At 46.6% G+C, this 27058-nt stretch overlaps 1 protein-coding gene across 2 annotated transcripts; it reads left to right on the top strand.

The window, feature by feature from the left end:
- The first annotated feature begins 1215 nt into the window (after nt 1-1215).
- On the top strand, nt 1216-27058 carry Cep68 (centrosomal protein 68). 2 transcript variants are annotated; one of them, XM_042691128.1, is made up of 7 exons: nt 1216-1317; nt 11324-11678; nt 13016-14518; nt 16485-16607; nt 18917-19013; nt 24848-25021; nt 25817-27058. In XM_042691128.1, the coding sequence occupies exons 2-6, from the start codon at nt 11367-11369 to the stop codon at nt 25015-25017; spliced, it is 2205 nt and encodes a 734-aa protein (XP_042547062.1). In that variant the 5' UTR covers nt 1216-1317; nt 11324-11366; the 3' UTR covers nt 25018-25021; nt 25817-27058. The 2 variants fall into 2 exon arrangements, with proteins under 2 accessions (XP_042547062.1, XP_042547061.1); XM_042691127.1 differs by having other exon boundaries at nt 1217-1317; nt 25831-27058.

Here is a 27058-nt window from a genome sequence, read left to right as displayed (position 1 = left end):
ATCCAGGAATTAAAACCCCACTGAGGGCTGTCTGTCTGTCTGTCTGTCTGTCTGTCTGTCTGTCTGTCTCTCTCTCTCTCACACACACACACACACACACAAAGCTGGGCCAGGTAGCTCATGTTTATAACCCTAGCTACTCAGGAGCCTGGGATCTGAAAGATCCAGCAGTAAAGCTATAAACTCTTATGTCCAAAATAAGCAGCAAAAAGCCAGGCTGGAGGCGTGGCTCAAGCAACCCTAGTAAGTGTGAGGCCCTGAGTTCAAACCCTAGTACCCTCAGTTATTTCTTAACGGACTAAACGTCTTTGCCTATCGGCTCACGACTATCAAGCAACAATTAGTACGTGGCAAATTCAGGGCCACAAAACCGACACCGCTTGTGAAGTTACCGACACTGGGCAGACAGACACAAGCATGCCCCGCTGTGGTGTGACTCAGCCTGGTGACTGACCCCTGCTCACAGCTGGTGTGAGGAGGGGAGGGGGGTCACGGTCTGGAGGCGAGACTGCCGGAAGTGACCGAGAAAACGGAGAGAAGAGGGTCCGACCTCCCCGCGCACACCGGCCGCTGAAGGGCAGGAGACAGAGATGGGCTTCGCGGCTCCGACTTCCCCTCAGAACCCGCGACCGAGAGCTGCGCGGCTCCCGGTTCTCTCATCCACAACTCTCCATCCCTACCGGAGCCCGCCGGATCCGGCCCGCCCTCTCCAGCAGTCCCAATCCCCAGGCTGGGGAGCTCGTCCAGCGGCGCACCGACTCCGACCCGTCACCTCCGCCAGGCGGTGCGCACAGACGCAGCACCAGCTGCACCACCTCAGCGAGCCTCGGTGCAACGTCAGTGAGGGAACACACGACTCGCCCGCGCCGGCCCCGCGCCGGCCCCGCGCCCGGCCCGCGCCAGCGCCGGGAGGACGCGCCCTCCCACGCCCCAACTCCTCGCACGGCTGGGAGCTAGAGCCTCGAGCACCGAAGGCCGAGGACTGGGAAGACGCAGCCTCTCATAGGTCAGAACGACGCAAGGAGGCGGGGGACTCCTCGCAGAAACTGGCTATCTATTGGTGGATCTTCCTCGCTGAGAGCTGGGATTGGCTACTGAGGTTCGCCGGCGCGTGAGGCGGGAGAAGGGCGGGTCGAAGGCGTGGTCGCAGCCCGACCCCGCCCCACGCATTCTGGGCGCCGGCGGGAGGTCGGCGTTTGTACTCCGGGACTTCTTCCCCTTCATTTCCCCCCCCCCCACTTCCCCGCGCCGCCCCCGACTTGGCCCGCCGCATGGGGCTGCTGGGGTCGCTCCGGACCCGCGGAGTCTCGAGGTGGGGTAGGTAGAAAGCGACCCGCGCGCGTGTGTCGGGGCGCTGGGGCCCTGACCGCTCCCACGCGCACGGCTCGGGCCCCTTCTGCCCCGCGGCTGCTCCGGGACGGTCCGTGAGGCTCCGGGGACGGGAGGGCACAAAGGAGGCTCCCTGCGGGCCTCCATCTTGCCTGCGTGACGGAGCCGAGGCGTGGGCTGTGTGTGCCGGGGACGGGCCGGGAACGACCCGCGGGGGCCTGCGGAGCGAGCGCGTGTTCAGGCGTCTGGCAGCCGCGCAGGCGCGCTGCGCGCGGCCCCCCGCGGGACCGGGGGTTCGGGCCCCTCGCGGCCTCGGCCGGGTGTGTGCTGTTAGCCCGCCCTCCGATCGGGGTGAAAATCGCACTGGAAAAGGCGGCGAACGACGCCTTCTGGGCACCACGGACGCCGCGAAGAAAGGAAAGCAAAATGTCTCATTTTTTTTCTTCTTTTTCCTACCATTTCCAACTGTCATTGCTCTCCGTGTCTTCTCAGCCCCGAGGCGCGTGCTCAGAACCCGATAAGGCCCCTCAGGATGACTAGATTGGGTTCAGGGTATTGTTTGTGATTTAAAAAAAAAAAAAGGCGGAAACTTGCCCGTCCCCGGGCCGATTGGACCCCCTGGGAATGCACTGCACCCCAACACCCCGCAGACCTCGACAAAGGATAATTGGGTTCGTTTGCCTTGGATTTGTTTGGAATAAAACACAAGCCTTCGCTTTTCACCTCTTTGCCAGCTCCATTCCCCTTCAGTCTATTAAAGAGCAACACTTAAGTTTCCTGTGTTCTGGAAAGTGTTTTTAAAAGAGTTTTTCCCCACCCCATAACTGATCATCAGTGCCCCACCTGTGGGCTGCCTTTTGTAGTCTCAGTTTTTATCCATCCAGCTGTGTGGCTTCCCCAACCCCTATTGGTGGAAGGCTTTGGGAGGGAAGGAAGCCAAAAGAAAACAAAAACACCAGTGTAACCAAAAGCTTGGCAAATGAAGAACTTTTATGCCTTTTAACTTGTTGGGCTTGTTCTTACAGTTTATAAAGAGGCAGCTGAGATCAGGCTGAGCCCAATCAGATGTGACCTGTGCCACGTTTGTAAATGGTTGTTACTTACCTGTACCTCGGTTGTTACTTACCTGTACCTTGGTTGTCACATTTGTAAAATGGCCTGGCTTCAGCCTCCAGCACCACAAAAAAGGGAGAAGGAGAATAGTGATAGAGCCTATTTTATGGGTTAGGAGGAATTTTATAAGATACTGGTATAAAATGCCCTGAATAGCCACGCACCACCCTCAAGCCTGTAATCTAGCTGTTTAGGAAGCTGAGATCTGTGGATTGTAGTTTGAAGCCAGCCTGGGCAAGAAAATTGGGGAGACTCTGTTATCTAATTAATCAACAAAACAGCTGGAAGTGGAGCTGTGGCTCAAATGGTAGCACTCTAGCCTCAAGCAGAACAGCTCAGGGACAGTGCCCAGACCCTGAGTTCAAGCTCCAGAACTGGCAAAAATAAATAAATAAAGCCGGGGATAAAAATAGTCAGATACTTGAAAAGCTTTAAATATCTGGATAGTGTTTCACCTTTCAGGGTCTTTTGACTTTGGGGCTGTACCTGTTCCCTGCTTTAAAAAAGAAAACCTCTCTGATTTCTGAAACATTTTCTGATTTGTCTCCTCCCAGTAAAAAGATTCATTCATGCTACTAGTTTTACCACCAATTAAAAAGACCATTAGGTGACACAGAACAATTTGTCCAAGTTTTACAGTGGGATTTTATGTGGGTGGTTTTGTTGTTGTTGTTTGAGACAAGGTCTCTCTATGTAGTCCAGTTTAAGTGCTGGGATTTCAGTTGTACACTACCACACTTGAACTTGAAGCATCATGCTTTATGTACTCTTATTGTGATCAGTTACTTGAATGATCATGTAACAGCAGAGGAGAGAAACTGATGGGGCCTGGTTGTGTCTGACAAGAAAGTCTTTGGGAGGCAGGAGAAAAAAAAAAACTTTAGAGAAAAGCTGAGCTTGTGGCGTAAACTTTGGTTCTTTTCTTTATGTAACTGAATCTATTCTCATGGAGAAACTGTCTCCTATCTTTAAAGTCACTCACAGACTTGTGAAAAGTGTTGGCTTTAGAGCTGTCTGTTAGATGTAAGACCTGGGGGTGCAGCCTCAGTGCCTGGTGTACTTGTGCTACTTCTGGTTACAGGAAATAGGGAGAAGCATGTATTTCCTTCCACCTGTAAGCCCCCTTGACATGTCTGCCTCTCTTTATATTATGTGAAGTCTCCAAAACAATTTCCTTTCCCTCTGTTCACTAGTAAGCCACAGGAGAAATTCAGGGATCCCATTCAGTTTTTAACACTGCCAGAATGAATCTTGAGTCCTTTCAATGGAATACTGTTATTTTGGGGATTCCCTTTCAGCTGTGACATTTTGCAATTAGCCATTTAAAATGGCCACCAAATACACCAAGCCTCACAAGGTGCAAGCTTTTTCAGGTATCTTGTAAAAACAATAACTTCCCTTGTGTGCCTGTAGTGACAAGTGGTCAGTGAATAGTTAGAAATTTGTCATAGTTGTGCTGAAACAGTTCCACTTACCAGGTATTTGTGTTATTGTAATTGTTGTTATTTTGATAGTTTGGGGTTTGAACTCAAGGCCATGTACTTGTTAGGCAAGTGCTCTACTGCTTGAGCCATGCCCCAAGCCCTCCAATCAGGTAGTTTCTGAAACTCGGGCCAGTCATCTGGAAATACGATATGGCTAAGATTGCAGGTTCAGATTCCAAGGCTCTGGGTGTATCAAAGTCTGCATCCTCAACAGGCTCTGAAGTGCTGTGGTGCTGTTAGATCACACTTTATTTCCTTTTCTCAGTTATGAGACTCACTATTAGACTCAGTTACTGGCCTCAAGCTAGTAATCATCTGAGTGTGCCAGTTAGAGACATGCGGCACCAGCGTGGCTTAGATCACACTTTTGAATAAATCAAGTACTTAGCAAAACATCTACATTTTCTTTTGTCTGTTTCTTTAAAGGTATTGGTTTTGTCTTGCATTTCTAGAGTCACACTTCACCCCATTAAATGTGATAGATTCCTTCTACATTTAATTTTTTAAAGTAATGATAAATAGGCTTATTATATCATTTATTTTTGGTATGGGGATTAAACCTAGGGCCTTGTGCATGCTAAACATGTACTGTACTACTGAGCTACATCTCCATTGTTTTCTTATAGTATTTAAATACTAAGTTTCCCAGGCTAGCCTCAAACTCGGAATCCTAACCTCTCAAGTGCTAGAATTATAGATGTATACCACCATGGAACCAAGAGGAAAAATTTGTATTAGTTTGGTTGCTATATTTAAAGTAAAAACTAGCTGCTCATGGGCTGGGAAGGTAGCCCAGTGGTAGAGCGCTTGCCTTGCATGCCTGAGGCCCTGGGTTCGATTCCTCAGCACCACATAAGCAAAAAGAAAAAAGCCGAAAGTGGTGCTGTGGCTCAAGTGGTAGAGCGCTAGCCTTGAGCTGAAGAGCTGAGGGACAGCGCCCAGGCTCAGAGTTCAGGCCCCACGACTGGACAAAAAAAAAACAAATTAGCTGCTCAGTAGAAACAGCTGTTTTGGTTAAGGAGACTGGAGAATTATCTCCCATGGGTTCTCCAAAAATAGTGCTATGTACTATAAGTGCATTTTTAATATTATCTAGTGGCAAACCATAAGATTCTTAGCTGTCCTTGCATGTGTATTCTGGTAGCCTCCCAGAGAACCTTCAGTCCAGTTGAAGCACTGCCTAGGAGCTATGACCCTGTGGTCTCCATACAGCTTTGTGTTATAGGAAAGCTACTTTTAGCTTTGCTGTTTGGTGGGAAAACTTTAAAAAAAAAAAAAAAAAACACTAAAACCATGTTTGATCCTCAGCATCCTGGCCTTTGTGCTTTGTTGGATAGGGACAGCCTGTAGGCTGTCGGGCAGAGGGGTGGCTGGGAACTCAGTCCAGCTCCTCAAAGATGTGGCTAATGTATGTCCCGAAGCTGTGTGCAGACCCTTGACAATAGGGTGACACTGTTGGGGTGGGAGTGGGGGTTTCACAGGAGCCCATGGCCTGGGGACAGGAGGGGTGCTCCTTCATTCTATAGACTTTATGAAAATTTTAAAGAAGCAGCCTAAGGGACGGGCAGGGGGCACACTAGGCTTTGGTTCATTTCCAAGCCTCAGGAAGTAGCTTTGCACCTGTTTCCTTTTCTGTGCTTTGATTTCATCTGCAGGAAAGGATTTTAAGCCAGTCTGGAGGCTCCAGTCCTGGGGCTCCAGGAACCTTCTGCAGCCACATCTGGTCTGGCCTCTAACATGAAAATTCTTTCTTCCACAAATCTAGTGCCCCTAGAAACGTGCAGCAACCTCCACTGCTGAATGCCACTGTCTCCTCTATTTTCTAGCCTGGCTTCCGTGTTTGTGCTCTTGAGGGATGAGCAGCATACAGAGCCGCTTTGTCTGCCTTACTACTTTCTGCTGCTGTGTATTCCTGGCATTTATCTGAATACCTGAGGCTCCTGTGAAGACAAGATCCACAGTTTGGTCACAAAAATGGTAGCGCCTACTCGGTGGATCAACATGTGACATCTTCACCAGCACAGGTGGCCCTCTGAAAGCTTGCGTGTAGGGGCAGCCCTTGCTGGACTGGAACCTGTGAGGCACAGTTGAGATGAATAAGATGATTCCATGAGTAAAGAATCCTGGGAGTCACTGACTGCATAGAGGACAGTTACTCCTTAGTCCATTCTTCATCATTTGAATGCTTTAGTCACGAATGGACTAACGCTCCTCCCCAAATTCCCAGTCCTCCTTCCTCCACTCTAGCCAGGAGTGAGTCGGCAGAAGCTAGACAGCTGTGCCAAGCAGTGCTGCCCAAGGGTGATACAGTGGATAGAGAAGGGGCGAATGTCCAGTGGAGTTACCACATACCTGCTGCTGAGTATATTTTTCCTGTGGGGCAAGAGTAAGCCAGGCTTCTATCTCTCCTAATTATATCTGGTGGGTCACACAGCCTCTTCAGGTCTTGGGACCTAGTGGAGAAATTTAACAGCAAGCCCAGATGGTCCCTGGTTTATCCTGAAGTGTGTATGGACTCACTTGGTTTGGACAACAACAGGACATTTCTTGTATGTACAGCAAAGTGGAATTCATTGTTCAGTGTCTATTTTCCGATGTCTTCTGTCAGTTTAACTTCCTGGTACTCTTATGAGACCTCTGCCCCATTGTAGAGCTGCTAGTGTCCAGGAACCCTGGAAGGTGTGACCTGAAAACACTGAAGCCCACATCAGAAGATGCATTAGTACAGATGACATAGGAAGCAGTACTGGTCCAGCACAGTTGACTGTGTTCATCTGTGTGCAATCAGATGGGCTGCTCTGAATGGGATGTCATTCCTCTCATGGGAGGATCTATATAAAACACTCAACTGTACCCTGTTCCCAGAGGGTTAGAGGAACGGTGTGAAAGGTCTAGAATCATACAGAGGTGGACTTGGTTAACAGTTGCTGCTCCAAGGATTTTTCTTGGATTATCTCTATCCTTCATTTCTCCCTTGTGTTGATTTAGTAGCATGTTACATATAGTTTAGAAGACACTGGCAAAGACTTGGATTTATTTTTTCACCCGTGTCTGCCTTAGTTTCCATGCATAAACTATCATGCAGGGTGTAAAACACAGTTTATAAAGCAGGTTAAAAGTAAAATTGTCAAAAGCCTCCTTTTCCAGACTGGGAGAACTACCATATTCTCTTTAGAAGTCCACTTCCATGACTCTTCAGAGCTTCATACACTGTTAATCTCATTCAGATTAGACCTTGGAAGTGTCTTCTGAACAGTTTACACCTGGATAAGTGGATGGATACCTGCTTTTTGAATAAATGAGGTCCAGAAACAAAAAAGCTTTATTAAATGATTTGCATACATGCAACCACTTGCCCAGTTTCATCTTATTCCAGCCATCTACTGATTAGCAGGACAGGGCAGCTCTGGCTCTACTGAGTTTTTAGAAGCAGAGTAGGAAGTCATAATTGGGACTTGGTAGGTAGTAGATTTAGCCTTCACCCTAGTTTCTCCAGCTTGGACCCACAGCTCACAGGTAAATGTCTCCATGTGCAGTTTCTTAAAGGGGCCACTAGGTGATGATGTGACTCCATGAAAATCTGTGTCAGCAGGACATAGTCAATCTTGTTTGTCTCTTCACCAGTCTTCTTTCTCTTTTACTTTGTGTGTTTTTCTCTCTATTGTCACTTGGTCCCTAGTTGGTTCATAAAGAGCTTGGGTGCTGGAATCAGCCTGGACTTGATTCCCAACGTAGGGTTTCCTTCTGAAGCGAAGGTAAGTGGCCCTGCCTCTGGGGTGCAAATACACACTGATAGCATCCAGAGGCCACTGGCTGCGTGAGTTCTGGCTGATTATGCTGTGGATATCTAACACATATGCAACTAATCATCATACCATTAGTTGTCGTTGCAAAAGATTGGAAATAATTCAGATGCCCATTAACACAGGATTGGTGCAGTGAAACTGAGTGCCTCCTTGTATCCCTGAGCAGCAACAAAAAAGAATACACTAGTCAGATGTGGGGCACACAACTATCGTCCGCGCTATGCTAGAGACACAGGCAGGAAGATCATGGTCTGAGGCTGGTGCTAGACAAGACATGTCACCATTGCTGGGGGAGGGGCGGGGGGTAGTGGTGAGGGGGAACAACACTAAAGCTGGAGTTCTAAAAAGTAGGAGGTGACTAGATATAAAATAGGGCTAGACTGGAGCGCCAGTGTCTCGCGTCTATAATCCTAGCTATTCAGGAGGCTGAGATCTGAGGTTTGCAGTTCAAAGCCAGCCTGGAAGCCGGGCATCAGTGGCTCACGCCTGTAATCCTAGCTGCTTAGGAGGCTGAGATCTGAGGATCGCGGTTAAAAGCCATCCTGGGCAGGAAAGTTCGTGAGACTCTTATCTCCAATAAACCGCTAGAAAACCAGAAGTGGTGCTGTGGCTTAAGCGGTAGAGTACTCACCTTGAGCTGAAGAGCACAAGGACAGCGCCCAAGCCCAGAGTTCAAGCCCCACGACCGACAAAAAAAAAAAAGCCAGCCTGGACTGGAAAGTCTGGGAGACTCATCTCCAATTAACCACCAGAAAACTGGAAGTGGCACTGTGGCTGAAGTGGTAGAGTGCTGGCCTTGAGCTGAAGAGCTCAGGGATGGCACCCAGGCCCAAAGTTCAAGCCCCACAACAGACAAAAAAAGCCGAGGGGGAGGGGTGGGAGGGTGCCTAGAGGTATGACTCAAATGATAAGAGTGCTTGCCTAGCAAGTACAAGGCCTTGAGTTCAAACCCCACTTCCACCAAAAAGAATAAAAAGGTTTTGAACAGCATGTCCTGCACTGTTGGCCACCTTTAAGTAAAAGGTGGTTTGAAGATTAAATACTCACGTTTTATCTTGAGACAGCAGAAACTAATACTGCTTACATGTGCTTGTGGCAGTATCTAGTAGTGTATATATTGCCGGATTTATGTGAAAAGCTTGTTGCTGTTTCCCCTTCTATATGGCTTCTTTGTTCCATGCTTGTAAGATAACCTGTTAACACTGATTGTGGCGATGCCCCCACAACACTAACAGCTGGCACTGGGTACTGTAGTGCCAGACATTGTCAGGAGTGTTCTGCCCATACCAGCTTACTTTATGGAAGAATGAGACTAGGGCAGAGGGAGACTTGAGTCTACAAATTTGTTTTAAACCTGAGCCATGAATTACCTATCAAAAAATTATTTTCTGGCCGGGCGCCAGTGGCTCACTTCTGTAATCCTAGCTACTCGGGAGGCTGAGATCTGAGGATCATAGTTCAAAGATAGCCTGGGCAGGAAAGTCTGTGAGACTCTAATCTATTAACCACCAGAAAAACAGAAATAGCACTGTGGCTCAAGTGGTAGAGCATTCACCTTGAGCTGAAATGCTCAGGGACAGCGCCCAGGCCCAGAATTCAAGCCCCACAGCCAACACACTTCCACCCTCACCCCCGTGTGTGTGTGTGTGTGTGTGTGTGTGTGTGTGTGCATTCCACCCCCCCACCAGCTCCTGCACGTGTGGTTGTGAGAATGGTGAGAGTAAATGACGATACAGGTACAGTACATGCTTTAAATTAGGAACCAGGCCACTTTTGGTTGTGCCCTGGCCAGGCAGGGCAGGACTCATGTACTTGCTAAGGAGTGGTCTCAGCATAGGCTGAGCCCATCAGATTGCGTTTCCTGGAATTAAAGCTGAGCAGGAGGCATAAGCCTGCAACTACCACCCCTCCCTGACAGGTTCCCCCACTGCCTCCTTTTCTATGCCTCTCCTCTGTTCTCTGAAGAAATGAAGCTATTTCTGTGCAAGTCTGAGCGTTGAGGTTGGCCCAGCGATACTGCAGGTGGCTGCTGACATCTTGGGTGCTCACAGCACCTCACATTCCCTTCTAAGTCCTCTAAGCTGGTTTTCCTCCTGTTTCTTGGCCTAGCTTTCCTTCCTTCAGTGCCTCTACAGCAGCCTTGGCTAGCTGATTGTGCCGAAGATGGCCTCCCTCTGTTGTCCTGGAGCTCTTCCTACTCACAGATACAGCTCTTCTTTTCCTTCTTTGCATATTTGCCCTGTACTCTGTGCCTGTGCAGCTTTCTCCCCTTCTCTCCTATGAACTCACTCTTGTGAAATCCACCTGGCTTTCCATAGCCCTTTCCATGGCTTCCCTCAGCTACCATTGGCAACATAAGCCAAGCTAGCCCGAAGAAGGGCACTGATTTCTCTTGAGTCACTAACCATGCTTGGAATGACACCACCTGGTTCACAGACTACTTATGGTTCAGTGTTCTGAAAGGATCTGCCTTCTCTGCCAGGCAGACTCAAGCGTTGTGAGAAAAATATTTCTTGGGCCTATTGGAGGCACAGGCATGTCCTGACTTGCTGTCCTCTAGAGCAGGAAGGAGAGAGGCCAGGCTCTAGCCATTTGCCATCAGGCTGTTGTGACAACAGAACCACTGCAGGGCTGCTCACAGGGAGAATCCAGATGGATCTCTTCCCTAGTGAGCTTGGGTCCCTGGGACTACTGAACAAGTCTTAGGCAGGACCCAAGCTTGGCTCTGAATTAGACCTGTGAAGGATGAGTGTTGAGGCAGCTGACTTCCTATTTTACCTTACTTAACCTTGGCTTTCCACAGTAACCATATGAAATATGCAATATGCTTTCTTTCCTTGCCATGAGAGTTTTCCGTTAAGTAATGTCAGAAGCTGCAGGGGCCGACAGAGGAAGAGCAGGAGGAAATACTGGTATTTGTTCTGAGATTACAGAACTGAAAAGCGTTTCATGACTTGGTGATTAGGATCAATTCATCTGTAAGTTGCCCACCAGTCTGAGATCACCCATCTCCTATATGAATGGGCCCCAAGTCAGCCTGGCAAGATAGCTCTTTAGGACCAGACTGCCCTCCATCTTCTGATCAGCTAGGTGCTCAGACATTGTCTACTACTGCTTTGTCTCTCCACCGATTGGCTTCTATTGTGTGGCAAGTAAACCAAGCCTTTGAGGTCACACCTGTACTGACCCTATTGTGGGATGGTACGCCACTGGAAAAGCAGAGGACAAAATGGCACACATCCCCTTTTGGAAGGGTTTGGGCTAAGGAGGCCAAATAATCACCTTTTCTAAGTTTTTACTGTTAACTTTTTTTTTCAGTTGTGGGGCCTGAACTCTGGGTCTGGGCACTGTCCCTCAGCTCTTCAGCTCAAGGCTAGTGCTCTACCACTTGAGCCACAGCACCACTTCCGACTTTTTCTGCTTATGTGGTGCTGAGGAATCAAACCTCATGCATGCAAGGCAAGCATTCTACCACTGAGCCACCTTCCCAGCCCCTTTTCCAAGTTTTTATTTGGCCATAAATACTTGCTTTCATCACTAAGGTTATTGGAAACAGATGTTAAAAGTCTATGTTTTTCTCTTCTCCTGTAGGGAGCTGAAGGTTTCAAGCAAGCCCTGACCTAAGGACAGCCCAATGGCACTAGGTGAAGAAGACACAGAGGTGGAGGCATCTGTGGACACGAAGGCCCAGTCTCATGGGAGGCTGAGCTGCAGGGAGCGAGAGCTGCCACCCCAAGGCCCTCAGCCAGAGCGACCCCCACACCTGGAAGCTGGTGGAGGGCCTGCCTCCTCTGAATGGGGAGCTGAGGCTGGCAGTGTCCCTGGAACTTATCTGCCACAGGCCAACAGAGAGCCGATGGTGAACAGGTGTAAGCCTTCCCTTGGCAGCCTGCTTCCTCCTGGCAGCATGGGGACTGGAGACCTTTTACCCTCTGTGGGAAGCCAGGTAGGTACTACGGCAGTTGGGATTATGGTTGGCCACTGCCAACCTTTGAGTGTGTGTGTGCTAGCATTTCCTCACCATCTTACATCCTTCCCCAGCCACTGCAGGATGGGGAATTGAGAAAGTTGTGCCTTGGGGCCAGTTGGGGTTGAGGGGGGAAGGAGTCTGTCCATGATATCTCCTGTTCTTCAGGAGACCATGGTCCAAAAGGCTAGACTCTCTACAAGGGGAGCACCATCCCGCTTCTGACTTGGTGATCTAAAGGCTTTGGTGACTTCTGAGGAGACTTGGGAAAGGAGGGGAGCTGTAGGCTTGTGGATGCTGAAACTTGACCTTGCAGCCCCGTAGCAGAGCACTGTCCCTGGCTATGGAGAATTTCCTGGATCTTCTAGACTATACACTATGCGGGGCAGTCTCTTCCCCATAGTGGGAGTCATATGAGGCAGTGATTGCTACAAGTTCTGAGACTGTAGGCAAGTCACTGAATCTTTCCAACTCTCATAATTGTAGATGACCAGAATGATCTGTCCCATTGTATCGTGTTCTGTTTTTGAAGGCCTTTCCTAGAGATGACTTTGCTTTTAGTCCCTGTGACCTTGGCTCCTGTGTACTCATCCTGTGTGGAAGCTCTGAGCATGAGAGCAAGGGTGTGGGGGCTCTGGCACCTTTGAGTCAGACTTGGCCAGGCTGGAAGCCAATCAGACAGCCTAGAAGTGGGCTGCCTCAGCAAAGTGTGTGTGCTTACACTGGTATCATGTTTTCCGGTGTTGGGCTCTTAATATGCTTTGCTGGAGGAGCTCAGTAAATCATGCAGTCCTAAAGAAGTGGTGCTGTTGCTGTTTCTATTCTATGTGGCCTGGAGGGGGTGGCAGTTGGGAGGGAACATCAGGTCTCTGGTTCCTTAATCACTCTGTCGCCCTGCCAGTCTCGGATAGATTAAGAATTCAGAATGAGAGACTGAGGTGAGTGATTCATTTTGCCTCTGTTGAGTTAGCACTGGCACGTGAGCCAAGCAGGGTGGGGCCCGGTGGATCTCTTGTTAGCAACAGTGACTGGCGGTTTTACCTGTCTCAGTGGAGAGTTGGTTATTTTCAGTCCCAGTGTTATAGACCTGAATTGTGTGCCCTTATGAATCATCTGTAGAAGAAGGTCCTGGAGTCTGGGGCTTACATTGAGGGGGACTTCAGGGGCATGATGAGTCTCAGTGCTGGCCATTGTCTGATCCAGGCATTTTGTTAAAAGACTTGCCCTGAATAACACTGGGGCCCACTAGGAAAAGTTTTGAGATGTTGATTTGGATGTTGTTGCCTGAATTCCTTTTCTCCCTTTCATTAACGCAGGTGGAGGAAACCAAGCTTTCTGTCTCTCAGGAGCTACCTCAGAATATAAATGTCCCCCAAACCACAGCTCTTTGCTCAGGACATGATGCTGATACCGAAGAAGATCCATCCCCAGTTGATTTGCCCTGGGTGCTGGGCCTTAGCCAGCAGCCTCCCCTCTCAGGTTTTCCTCCTCTGTCACAGTGGAAGTCCATGGCGAGCCCGAGCGCCCCTCACTTCTCCAGCAGAAGTGTCTCTGCCTCCTCCACAGGCAGCAGTCTCCAAGGTCTCCAAGACAAGGTGGATCCTCAAAGTGGCTCCTTTGCCAAGGTTGCCTCCCTGGAGCTGGTTGTGCCCCAGGGAGGCCCCTCTGTAGTGGTGCCAGGGTCTCAGTCTCAGTGGTCACAGCCTGTAGTCTCTGGGAATGATGCTATTGGCCAGGGCAGGAGGCAACTCTCCTTCCAGGCCGAGTACTGGGCCTGTGTACTGCCAGATTCCCTGCCTCCTTCTCCTGACCGCCACTCCCCACTTTGGAATCCAAATAAAGAATACGAAGACCTGCTGGACTATACTTACCCACTGAGGCCTGGGCCTCAGCTCCCAAAGCAACTTGACAGCCATGTGCTACAAGACTCAGGTGTAGACCTGGACAGCTTCTCTGTCTCCCCAGCAAGCACCCTCAAGTCACCCACTAATGCCTCCCCTAATTACTTAGCAGCAGAGGCACCTGCCCTGCCATTTTCTGGCCCCAGAGAGTCAAGCCTTAAGCAGTGGCCCTCTAGAATATCCCAGAAGCAAGACAGCATGGGCCTGGCATCTTGGAACCAGCTTGCATCAACACCTAGAACCCCATGCAATAGGGATGCTCTGTGGGAGAGCAGAGCTGCAGCTCTGAGAGGTGCAAAGAACTGTCTGCCTGTGGACAAGCACCTGGAGGTGGGCTCTCCCCAGCTGAACACAAGAGACAGAGGGCAGCCCTCACCCAAGCCAGAGAGGGAGAGGAGAGCCAGTCAGAGTGTCCGCCACCCTGCTTGCAAATTGTCCGGCTGGAAGTCAGAAGAGGAAGTAGAGAGTGATGATGAATATCTTGCCTTGCCTGCTAGGCTAACACAGGTTTCTAGTTTGGTTTCCTACTTAAGTGCATTTCCCACCTTGGTGACCCTGCCCACTGGGGCTGCCAAGAGGCAGAGCTCTCTAGAAGTATCAGACAGTGGTGGGCCTGCTTCCTCCCCATCGGACTCCAGCCGAAGCCAGCTTCCCTATGGGTCTGCCTTCCGAGGGTCTGGTATCCCTGAGTGCCAGAACCTGGGCGTCTTGCACTCCATTGTCCACAACCAGGACTCTACAGGGAGGGGCAGTCTAATGAGCAACCAGGCCCTTAGAGTCTCCTCTGGACTGCTGAAGACACATGCCTCATTGCAGGCCATGTCAGACAGGTGGCCATTCTCAGACACAGATGTTGGAGGGCAGCTTCCCAGGACATCTGAAGAGCAAGAGAAAGCCTCGCTGGTGCAGTGTGTGCAGGTAAAGACTCAGAATGGAGGGGCTGGGAAGGTGGCTCAGTGGTAGAGCGCTTGCCTTGCATGCATGAGGCCCTGGGTTTGATTCCTCAGCACCACATAAGCAAAAAGAAAAAAGCTGGAAGTGGCACTGTGGCTCAAGTGGTAGAGCACTAGCCTTGAGCTGAAGAGCTGAGGGACAGTGCCCATGCCCAGAGTTCAGGCCCCACGACCGGACCCAAAAAAGAGAAAAAAAAAAGACTCAGAATGGAGAAACTGCCCCTCTTCTTCCCACAGTCTGCTCTCAGCACTGTGACTGGCTGATGTTGACTGAGCACTTTTTGTTCTGTCGAGCACTGTGCTTTCCCTGGCTTAGTCCTCACCACTCTGTTAGGAGGAAAAGGATAGCGTTAAGTAACTTACTACTTCAACTAGCATCAGTCAGCACAGGTGGATTCTGTAGAGCCTGAGCTTTAACCACTAGCCCTGACTACTCCCCACCTGAGGGTAGTGTATGTGTAGAAGCCTTCAGGAAACACCGGGCTGTTAAAAGTGGCTCTCTCTACTACAACACTTCTCAAGAGCTTCATTTGCCAGTGATGTAAAAGTTTGCATGAAAACACTAGATGTTCTGGGTCCTAGACTTTCTGACCACCAAAACATCTTTTGTGGTCTACCTATTAGTTATCTAGAGATAAAATTAGCTGGAATTGAGTTGCCAGATTGGATTTGCTTCTGGAATTTTGGCTTGATGTATTGAATTTGTTAATTTAAGGTGTAGCTCTGCTCTTAGGGATGTTGTATAGATTGGAATCGTTGGTTGTCAGGATTTTGTACCATCCCTGACACTGAATGAGGGTTCAGGAGTGTGCCTGACCTCTGTCCCATTGCCCTACCTTCCTTCTGAGCTGCAGGAATTCACACTGTTGCCTGGCTGATGGCTTGAAGGCCCCATGCTACTGAAGAAAGTATCTTAGCATTCAGAGAGGACATTGGCTTGTCAAGAAGTGACATTGTTGGAAGTGGCGCTGTAGCTCAAGTGGTAGAGCGCTCGCCTTGAGTTGAAGAGCTGAGGGACAACGCCCAGGCCCAGAGTTCAAGTCCCACGACTGACAAAAAAAAAAAAAAAGAAGTGACATTGTGGGGCTGGGAAGGTGGCTCAGTGGTAGAAAGCTTGCCTTGCATGCATGAGGCCCTGGGTTCCATTCCTCAGCACCACATAAGCAAAAAGAAAAAAGCCGGAAGTGGCGCTGTGGCAAAAAAAAAAAAAAGTGACATTGTATATAAGGCCAACATTATTACACACCATTCTTTTATGATAAAAGATACAAATACCATGAAGTAAAGTTGTTATCAACTTTGATTGAAATTAGTCTTGATTTAGTCTTTTTGTTTGTTGGTCATGGGGCTTGAACTCTGGGCCTGAGCACTGTCCCTCAGTTCTTCAGCTCAAGGTTAGCGCTCTACCACTTGAGCCACAGCACCACTTCCAGTTTTCTGATAGTTTCACAGACTTTCCTGCCCGGACTGGCTTTGAGCCTGGATCCTCAGATCTCAGCCTCCTTAGTAGCTCGGATTACAGGCGTGAGCCACCAGTGCCCAGCTTTAGTCATTTATTTTGTGTTTAATGTTTCCTGATGGTTGGCAATGTTGGTGATGCAAGAATTGGTTTCCATGGCACGTCTGCCTCTTCTGGTTCGTTTCTTGTGTTCCTTCCCAGCTCCACTCCACCCGTGGGGCTAATGTTCTAAACTTGTCATTTTGGGTGCCTCATTGGGCTCAGGGGAGTTGGAGCCACCGGGGGCTTTTCATTAACCTCGTTGGGGGAGGCTTGGCTTTAAAGGATTATGTGTTAGGAGTGAGACAGACTAGTATCCCTGAGGGAAAACTCTGGAAAAGCATATCTGCTGGAATCCTTTTGGTATTCTTAGCTTTCTGATAATCTGAGCAGCAGTTTGGTCAGTGATACCACGTCTTATTTGTCTCCTCAGATGTTTTGCTGTCAGCTTGAAGAGCTGATCCGCTGGCTGTATAATGTCCCAGATGTTGCCGACCTTGAAACTCCACCAAGGTCCAGTCTTACCGAGCTCAAGTCTTCTCTGCAGCTATACCGGGTAATTAACATGGTCCTGGCTTCTGGCTTGTTCACTCACAGAATGGTGGCTAAATTAGTAACTGGAAAATAAAATCTCAAATAACAGATTCCTAGAATGTTGTAGTTCAATTGTTTTTACCTGAAATCTGATCAGAGGCCCTTTTTAAATTAATATAGCGAATCAAAACTAGTGATTTACATTATAATTTTTCAAATGTCTCAGGAATTATGATTTTATTTATTTTTTTTGCTGGTCATGGACCTGAACTCTGGGCCTAGGCACTGTCCCTCAGCTCTTCAGCTCAAGGCAAGTGCTCTGCTTCTTGAGCCTCAGCGCCACTTCCGGCTTTTTCTGTTTATGTGGTGCTGAGGAATCGAACCCAGGGCCCCATGCATGCAAGGCAAGCACTCTACCACTGAGCCACCTTCCCAGCCTAGGAATTATGATTTTAGACCTGAGTTATAATCATAGAGCCACTAGTTACTTAAGAATATCTTAAGTAAAATTAAAGACCGGAACTTTTCAGATGCATTAACTACAGTCCAGTGCTGAGTTGCTATCCCATTGTCCACTGAAACACTGAGCAATACAAATAAAAGTTCTGTTGGATACTGCTGGTATTTGACAATTTGAGCTGAAATTGTTCCCAGGGTATACAATGGAGCACATTTAAACCAAAACCTGACATCATTTTGCTTTGTTGTGTGAGGGAGAGGCTTGGGTTTGTGTTTGGGATTTTTCACCTCCTTTTCATGAAGATTCTGTTATTGTTTTTCTAAACACCTCTTTTATGGGTTTATTGGACAGTAAGTCAAGCAGTTAGTACCCATGAAAATAGTTATTAACCTTGGCTGACTTCTATAAAGTCTGGCAGGGCAAGTCTTTGTAACCTCTTTCTGAGGAACAGGGGTTTTTGGAGTCTGGGCCTGATGCTGGTTTGGAATGGGTTTTCTAGGACAGTGTTTTTGAATTTCTACATTGTAACCAGATCCAGTCTTCAGAAAAGAGTGTGATTTACATGTATGAGCCAGTATTTTTTCTGCCCCCACATACTCCGAGTCTCCTTGGACTACACCCTTCCTGAAAAGAGGGCCTATGTTTCCCATTTTGGAACCAATTAAAAATCTTGGGCTCGGGCCAGAAGGCCAACTGCTCCTCCCTAGTAGGAATGCTGTTGCTCCTTTTGGAGAGGTTGCTGTGAGTTCCTCCCCCAGTGTGAGTCTGAGGAAGGGGAGGAAGACGGTTGGGGGTCCTCTGCAAACCCTGTGTGTACATGCACTTGCCCTGTTCAGAACCAGTCTCTGCATGCCCAAGGGCCATGCAGGCAAGAAGTTGCCCTGTTAAGATTTTTCAGTGGCTTTTCTTGGCACAGGAAATGCAAATAAACTAACTCCAGATTCTCCATTTCATCCTTTATACCTTCTTCTGTGACTCAATATACATGCCATCCAGAATCAGCCATTTTGCTTTGTGGCTGGAGTTAGCATCTGAACAGGAGTTGCTCCTGCACATCCAGCGAGGCCTAGACCTCACTGACATAGTTGGTGACAACTATGTCACCAATACAACTATGTGACAGTGGCAACACACACCATCCCCACACAGCGTGGTATGCTGTTCATGCATATGTATGAGCTACTGACTCTTGCTTAGGTCAAGACCTGATATAAGCAAGTGTGAGCTAACAGATTCAGCTGCAACTTCTTTCAAATATACGTACTCAGTGTCTTAACGGTGGAGTTGAAGTAGCATCTAAACTATAGTACCTGAAAATAAAAATAAGACTGAGTGCAGGTAAACTGTAAAACCCAATCATAAAATCAAACTCAAAATGTTAAGCACTGAGCGCTGTTCCCTCACTTCTTAGGAGCAAAGGGAAGAACAGAATCAACCTATTACAGGGCTTGGTGGAATTTCTAAGGACAGATGAGAAACGGAAGTCCGCCCGTCCCCTGTGGCCACTCTTAAGAGCAGATTACTTGTGGTTTTCACCCATCAGATCTGTTCCACTAGAGTATAATTTATTTTGGCGATCCATACCTCTGAGTAAAGGACAACCCCAAAGGTGGGGCATAAAAAGGAATTTTCAACTCCAGGCTGGGCTGCTCCTAAGCCAGCCTCTGCTGGGGAAAAGGGCAGTTGTCAAACTGAACAACAACCAAAAAAACTCCACTAGGCTTAAAGCAGCCAAAGTTAAACCAATACCCTATTTGAGGAGTTCTACGGATCATCTGATGTGTACCCTCTATAAGAATAAGCTAACCTTCACATTTACAAAACAATAGTAATGAAGCTGTTTTCTTTTCTTTTCCTGGATACATCTTAAGCAATTTAAAAAAGATGTTGATGAACATCAATCCTTGACGGAGAATGTCTTACAGAAGGGTGAAATTCTTCTTCAGTGCCTGTTGGATAACACCCCAGGTGAGATGCCTACAGGCTTTTTAATATACTTTGATTGGAACATAATTGTACATGGGTATGGGGGTCCACTGTGGCATCTTAATGTGTACAGCATGTGATGATCAGACCAGAGTAATTAGCTTAAAAACTTTGTGTTGGGGGGCTGGGAAGGTGGCTCAGTGGTAGAGCACTTGCCTTGCATGCTCGAGGCCCTGGGTTCGATTCCTCAGCACCACATAAGCAAAAAGAAAAAAGCCGGAAGTGGCGCTGTGGCTCAAGCAGTAGAGCGCTAGCCTTGAGCTGAAGAGCTGAGGGACAGCGCCCAGGCCCAGAGTTCAGGCCCCACGACCGGACCCAAAAAAAAAAAAAAACAACAACTTTGTGTTGGGAACCTTCACGGTCCTTTATTTTGATGGTCCTGGGGCTTGAACTCAGCACTGTCCCCGAGTTTCTTTGTCCTCAAGGCTAGCACTCTACCGCTTGAGCCACAGTGCCACTTCGGCTTTTTTTGAGTAGTTTATTGGAGAGTCTCATAGCCTTTCCTGCCTGGGCTGGCTTCAGACTGCAATCCTCAGATCTCAGCCTCCTGAGTAGCTAGGATTACAGGTGTGAGCCACAGGTACCTGGCTTCTTCACAGTCCTTTCTACCAGTATTTGGAAACATACAAATAATTATTACCATCATCATATCCTTCTGGGCTGTAGATTAAAAGTTGAGCTAAGTATAACTCAGTGGTCTAGGTTTGATCCATAGCACCACACCAAAAAAAACAAACAAAAAAGTTACTCCTCCATTAACTTCCGTTTTCATCACCCCTCACACATCTGTCAAATTAACTTTTTAGCTTCCATGTGTAACAACACATAGAATGTTTTTCTTTGACTGACTTATTTTACTTAACATGTCTTTTAGTTCTGTCCATGTTGCAAATGACAGGATTCCATACTTCATAGTCAAGTTTTCATTGTTTATCATCAGACAACTAGATTGCTCCTATATCTTTGCTATCAATAAATACAGGAGTACAAATACCATATTCATTTCTCCTTCCTTGGCTATCTACTAATGATGCTGGGTCAAATAGCAATAATATTTCTAAGTTTTTTTAAGAAACCTCCATTCTGTTTCCATATAGTTATTTACATTCCCACCAACAGTGTAAGTTTCCCTTTTTCTGCATCATTATGACTTTTTTTGTTTTGCATATTAGTCATGCAGCTGGAATGAAATGTCTGACTTTGATACATATTTCCCTCAAGATTAATAATTTTAAACATTTTTCCATGTCTTGGCCAGTTTTATATCTTCTTTGGAGAAATAACTGCTCAAATCATTTGCCTGTTTTTTTATTCAGACTTTTTTGGGTTTTTTCTGTCATTGTTTGGATTTATTTTATATCATCGGATTTAATCCTTTTTTGGATCAACAGTTTATGTTTTCCCCCATTTGCTGCTGCTGTTCCATTGCTGTGCAGGAGTTTCAATTTGAGTACTTCCATTTTGTCAATTACTGATTTTGTTGCATATGGAAAGTATTTTTGTTGAGAGCAATGTCCTGAAGCATTCCCCATTTTCTTCTACTGAAGATCCAGTTTTCTCAACCCCATTTATTTAAGATTTTCTTTTCTCCAGTGCATGTTCATGCTGCCTTTGTCAAGTCAGTTGACCATAGATGTGTGCGTTTCTGGGTTCTTTCTCCTATTCCAATATTATGTGCTTGGGTGTTAGGGGTTGAACCCAGGGGTCTGTACATGCTAGGCACATTCTCTACCAGAGCTCTGTGTATCCCCAGCCCAGCTGAGGATACCTATGGTTTTGAACCTAACCAGAGCTTAATCTTTAACTTTCAGCAGCAGACAAGGAATCCACATTGTCTCCTCCTGAACCCATCCCTCAAGTCCAGTGGATAATCTACTATGGGACAGTTGCAAGCATAAAAATTTAAGCCTATCATTAGTCACCAAGCCATGCCTGTAATAACTCTTGTTTTCTTCCTGGACAGTTGTGGTGGGAATCTTGGCAGTAAGACAGCAGTCCTCATTTGTGGCTGAGATACTCAGTGGACAGCCCTCAGGGGACCCCTGTCTTTGCACAGGTTGAAATATGTTTATCTGCTTTGTGTTTCTACTTTGGGACAGAATTTTAGAAAAGCATCGTATTGATCAAAAAAGGCCTGATGAAGTAAAACTGAAGGGGACAGGGTAGCAATGGCACTCAAACCAAACTCAGGCCGTTTTGCAGGATGGATTCCCAATTTAAGAAGAAAAGTAACAAACTAGTCTATGACTAAAGTGCCAGGTGCCAAAGGACTATGTTCAACATGGTTCCTTTTGGGGAAGGTATGCTATGACAAGGTAAGGTTAAAGCAAAAGCAATGAACAGCTTTTAACAGCCCAACAGCAGTCCCTGATGTCCTGTAAGGTTGGTTTAGCTAGTGCTTAAGGAGCTCGGTTCTATTATACCTCACAGTTGTGGAATGAGGTATGATTATGCTGCTGTCCAACAGTGTAAGCACTGCTAAGTGATGATATGGGGAGGACTTGAAAGGCAGTGAGAAGGTGCTTTCCATAACAGTGGTGGATGGGTGCATGGGTTAAGTACTAGAAGGAAGAAAAAGGAACAAGGTGTTTCAGCCCAGCCACCACTGCCATACAAGGGTGTGTAGTTCTTGTTAAATGTATGGCAGTTTGATTATACCCATGGCCCCATTAGATGCCAGTAAGAAACCCTCATCTCCCCACAGTCATAGTTGTGACAACCCAAACAGTTTAAGGGTTTCTAGACATTGCCAGTTGTGCTCTGAAAGATGCTGTGAATATCTACACAGGGTTGTTTTTTTGGTTTTTGGTCAGTTGTGGGGCTTGAACTTGGGGCCTGGGCTGTGTCTACCACCTGAGCCATAGCACCACTCCCAGCTTTTGAATGGTTCAGTGAGCTACTGGCACCTGGCCACACAAGGGTTTTGATTGAAAGCAACCAATGAAGGATTTTTAGCAAGGGAGTAACTGTCTAATGTGAATTTATGTATGCCTTTTACAGTCCGCTGCCCTCCAGAGGCCTTTGTTTTCCTCCTCGTGTTCTCTGCACTAGGATTTTCAAGTTTTATGTTGGGACAGAAATTCAGTATGCTGGGGCTGGGAAGGTAGCTCAGTGGTAGAGCGCTTGCCTTGCATGCCAGCGGCCCTGGGTTCGATTCCTCAGCACCACATAAGCAAAAAGAAAAAAGCCGAAAGTGGCACTGTGGCTCAAGTGGTAGAGCGCTAGCCTTGAGCTGAAGAGCTGAGGGACAGCGCCTAGGCCCAGAGTTCAGGCCCCACTACCTGACCCCTCCCCCCCCAAAAAAGAAATTCAGTATGCTAAACTCTTACTTAACTGCACTAGCATTTGGCTGAAGAAGTTAGCATATCGGCCTTTTTTTTTTTCATTAATCCTAGTTCTGTGAAATAGATAACTATTAATAATCTTTTTCTTTTGCAGGGTCGTGGGCCTTGAACACTGGGCCTGAGTGTTACCCCTCAGCACTTCAGCTGAAGGCAAACACGCTATCACTTGAGCCACAGCACCACTTCCCATTTTCTGGTGGTTAGTTGGAGATAAGAATCTCATGGACAGCGGGATACTGGTGGCTCAACAAGCCTGTAATCCTAGCTACTCAGGAGACTGAGATCTGAGGATGGAGGTTCAAAGCCAGGCAGTTCAAAGCCAGGCCGAGCAGTGAAAATTGTATCTCCAATAAACCACTCAGAAAACTGGAAGTGACACTGTGGCTCAAGCAATAGCGTGCTAGCCTTGAGCTAAAGAGCTCAGAGACAACGCCCAGGCCCAGAGTTCAAGCCCCACAACCAATAACAAAAAAAAGTCTCACAGACTTTCCTGCCTAGGCTAGCTTTGAACTACAATCCTCAGATCTCAATCTCCTGAGTAGCTAGGATTATAGATTGAGCCACCAGGGCCCAGCTTAGGTAACTATTATTACCCTTCTCTCACTGAGTGGGGAATTGGTCACACATAGCCTTTGGCTCCCCACTACTATTGGTATCAAGAAGGAAGAGCTAAAATCCAAGAACCCTCTTTGCTCAGAAGCCACATATAATAGGAGGCCTCTTCAAAGTTACAACTTTGACCTTAAAATGAATCCAGTAATACTTTTCAGAGCCTAACCTGTAATAACATTACACTTTGCCCTGCTCAAAGGAATTGAGGGAGGTGGGGTGCTGGCCAGACAGGCTTTCAGAGGTACAGAGACCTCTCCTGTCTTCTGCCTGGAGTAATCAGAACACTTAGCTGTTGTTGGAAAAATCACAAGTTCCTCCTGACACTTCACACTTTTTTCCTCCAGGAGTAGTGTCCTACAAGAGGAGAGCCAGTATGTACTCCATAGGCTTCTTCGGAGCTGCTTTGTTCTATGCTATGTGACATGCCTATTTGCCCTCCAACTCCTTCTCCAAGTTTCTTCACGTTTTGGCCCACAGCTGGCCCACAGTACAGGCTAACAGTTCTGTCTTGCACTATAAATCCTTATTATATGGGTCAGATGACTATGTATATATTTGGATATAAAACACAAAAATCTCTGTGAACAGTTGTATTTCATTCTGCTTCCTAAGTCCATCTTTTCTTGGCACCTATAGCCAACATCCAAATGAAAAAGGTCCACTTAATTCCCCTGACAACACCAGAGGATGGAGCAGAGCCTAGCCGAGCCTCCCGGATGGCAAAGCTTCACTGTGTTCTTGGACTACATTCCTCTGCCGGGCCAGCTCTCTTGAGCTGTCAGGACAGAACGTTGCCCTGATGACTAGGAGCTGATGTGGCTTCCTAGGGGCTGAGCTCAACAACCCAGTGTTGCTCCTCCTTGCACCCATCTAGTCAGCATTATCTGCAGATCCACAGCTTCCCCTTTCCCTTCTTTTGTTGGCAGATGTGGCAGCTGTGGCAGGAAACTAGGGAGTGTGTTAAAACAGCTGATAAAGGCACCAGGAATAAGGCAGCCTTTGTTAGTTTAACAAAAGTCTTTAAAAAAGCAAGCCTGCTGTAAGAGCACTCTAACTCACATGAACTTTCTGGCACTACAGGAGGGTTCTTAGCCTGTTCTCACATCATTTTTAGTGGGCATATAGAACCCACAGAAGGGGGTCCAGACCACTTGTGTGATGTCAGCTCCCCTAGCCTACAGACATTACGGACTGGTGGCAGAGATTCTGAGCATAATTTGAGCCTTACACCTAACAGCAGGAGTTAAGTGTGCCCTACTCATCTCATACAGGCAGATAATACCTGACAACTATGGTATGGCCTTACTATCATTTATGTGATCCCAAAGTGGAACCAATGGATTATTCTTAGAGCCTTATCAGAAGTTGGTAACTAGCTACATAGGAAATATAGGTATGAGGACCACAGTCTTAAGGCTGACCCCAGGCAAAAAGTTCTGAGATTCTACTTGGAAAAAAAGTAACAAGCAAAAGAGCTGGGAGCATGACTCAAGCAGTCGCCACCAGTTGAAATCCTAGTGTCATCAAAACAAGTTTGGGGGTAGGAATGTGGCTTAGTGGTAGAGTGCTTGCCTAACATGCATGAAGTCCCGGTTCTATTCCTCAGTAGCACATAAACAGAAAAGGTTGGAAGTCGCACTGTGGCTCCAGGGGTAGAGTGCTATCCTTGAGCAGAGAGGGCTCAAGGACAGTGCCCAGGCCCTGAGTTCAAGCTCCAGGACCAGCAAAAAGAAAAAGAAAAAAAAGAAGTTTGTAACACTGGTTTTCTAGTGCAACTTTAGCCCCTTAAAAAAAAATGATACTGGAATCTAGAGTCATAATTTTGAACTGAAAGCTGTACCTTTTTGTAACTTTTTTTAGTTTTAAAGGATGTCCTTGGGAGGATTTCAAAGCAGTCTGATGAACTGGAAAGCCATGCAGATCACCTTTATGACTCTATCTTAACATCTCTGGACATGCTGGCTGGATGTACTCTCATCCCTGACAATAAGCCAGTGGCAGCAAAGGGACGGCCATGTGAAGGGGTTTAACATGGTAAGGTGAGAAACCCAAGACCATCTGCCCTCCAGTGATTAGGGCATAAAGTGCCTTCTATTTCTGTAAGTTACTTTTTAGAAGCATGTTGAACCAAGGGAAGCTGGAGAGGGACTGCCCATGCTACTGAAAATTGCCAGGAAAGTTGATTATAAAAACTCACTTTGGTGCCTTCATTACTTGGTTTTACCTCTGCAAACACACTCTCCCATTTCTACTGCATCCTCTTCACCTCTACTACCACTACCCACAATTAGCAGCAAAACTTTACTTGTGCTTTCATGTGTACACTTTCATGTGTGGGGCTCTGATCAGGTTGCCTGTCCGTCAGGCTCTCCTCACCCAGCTTTTGTTGGCTATTCTCTCTGTATGTCTGACAGCACAAATGATGGCAGAAACGCAGTTAATGCCAACTCTCCCTGCCCCCCTTCTCTGCGCATTTCCTGTACCACTTCCTTCCCCAAAGAGCCAGGGAACAAATACGGATAACATCTTTGAGACTTAACATATCACACAGCTTTTTTCTTATGCCCTCAGAAAGTCAAACAGAAAGACAGAAAAGGGACTAAGGGATAGAAGTGCCACTGCCCACCACCAGTCCATAATACTGTACTTTCTCCTTCAGCAAAATATCTATAATGTCTGACTCAGATTTTCTAGGTGAGAGTTCACTGTAGGTTTGTCAAGACCAAGGAATCCTTGTATTTCCATTAAAACAATTTAAGTAGATCTAAAATGGGTGTTGATTGCTGTTGCCATTTCTTCCTCTGCAACAAATGCTTCTTTGTCTTTCAGGTGAAAACTTTCAGGTGAAAAAGCCAAAAATTGGCTTCGGGAAGAAAACATTCAAGAAGTCCTTGCAAGAGCCAATAATAATTGGCAAGGGGAAAACTAATGTGTCAGCTTTAAAAATCCCTTTCTCTTCTCTGAAGCAAGGGCTATTGAATGATTTTTATTTATAATGAATCTTTCCCAAACTAAGGTTTTCCTTTTGGTGCTTCTTTACCAAAAGCATGTGGCTTTGCTATTATTTTTTATATATATAAAATTTAATAAGACAGGATCTTGCTTTCCCCACTATTCTGTAAAAAAATTGGAGACAATTGTTCTTAAACTATTCCACTTGCTGAGAGCATTTACTGAAGGCTGGTCTAAGAAAGTTCACCTTACTAGGTATTCTCAGGAATGAATAGAATGGAGTCCAAGAGAGGAGGGAAGCTCTAAGAGTGAAAGCTTAGGTCTTTATGAAAGGGAGACAGGTTTGTGAATTCTGCTTTGAATAGAACAGCATAACAATCAGAAGAGAACATAACCTTTAATCTGCAGAAGAGATAGAGCATATGAAAGAACCCCTAAAGAATATTTGGGGCATAACATATTTTGCTATCTTCAGGATTTAGTTTTTCACCTTTGTGTTTAAATAATATCTAAAAAAAAGAAAAAAGTTGGAAGAGACCTGCCACTGTGCTTTAGTATGTCTGTGGGGCTAATTAGTGTAAGGAATCTCTGGGATGATTCATCCCTTCATTCCTACTCTCCTTTGGAAGACTTGCCCAAAGTTAAAGAAAGGAATAGATAAGTTCATGACAGAAAAAAAGAAATTCTTTGTTGCTCAAGAGCTAACGTAAGTCAGGGGAAAAAAAAATCACATTAGATGAACCATTTAAAGCATCCATTATATATTTTAAAAAAATATACATCTAGCAGTTATTGATAGTAATTGAAGAGTCTGCAAAAAAAGAAAAGCACTTTAAAGTTCTTGGGAAGGGATGTCTTTGAATATCAAAGACAGAAACACAGTGCATTAAAAATAGGATCTAAAGCCCAATTAAGTGAGATTTTTATGTTACAAGTTTTCAGACTTTATCTTCTTTAGAAAAATAGCTGTTATATTATTTAATAATTAGCTACTCAATAGCAGCAACACAAAATACAGTATTTAATGTGCCTGCTGTTACTGTGTGACTTGACAGGTTTACCATGTCTAGGGGCACAATCAGAATTAAACCACTTTGTGACTGCCATCTCTGAAAGACA

The sequence above is a fragment of the Dipodomys spectabilis genome, unplaced genomic scaffold (genome assembly GCF_019054845.1).
Source record: "Dipodomys spectabilis isolate Male_0828 unplaced genomic scaffold, ASM1905484v1 ptg000141l, whole genome shotgun sequence".
NCBI classification, from domain to species: domain Eukaryota; kingdom Metazoa; phylum Chordata; class Mammalia; order Rodentia; family Heteromyidae; genus Dipodomys; species Dipodomys spectabilis.
Note: the sequence above shows the minus strand (reverse complement) of the source record. Positions and strands in the feature narration are given on the sequence as shown.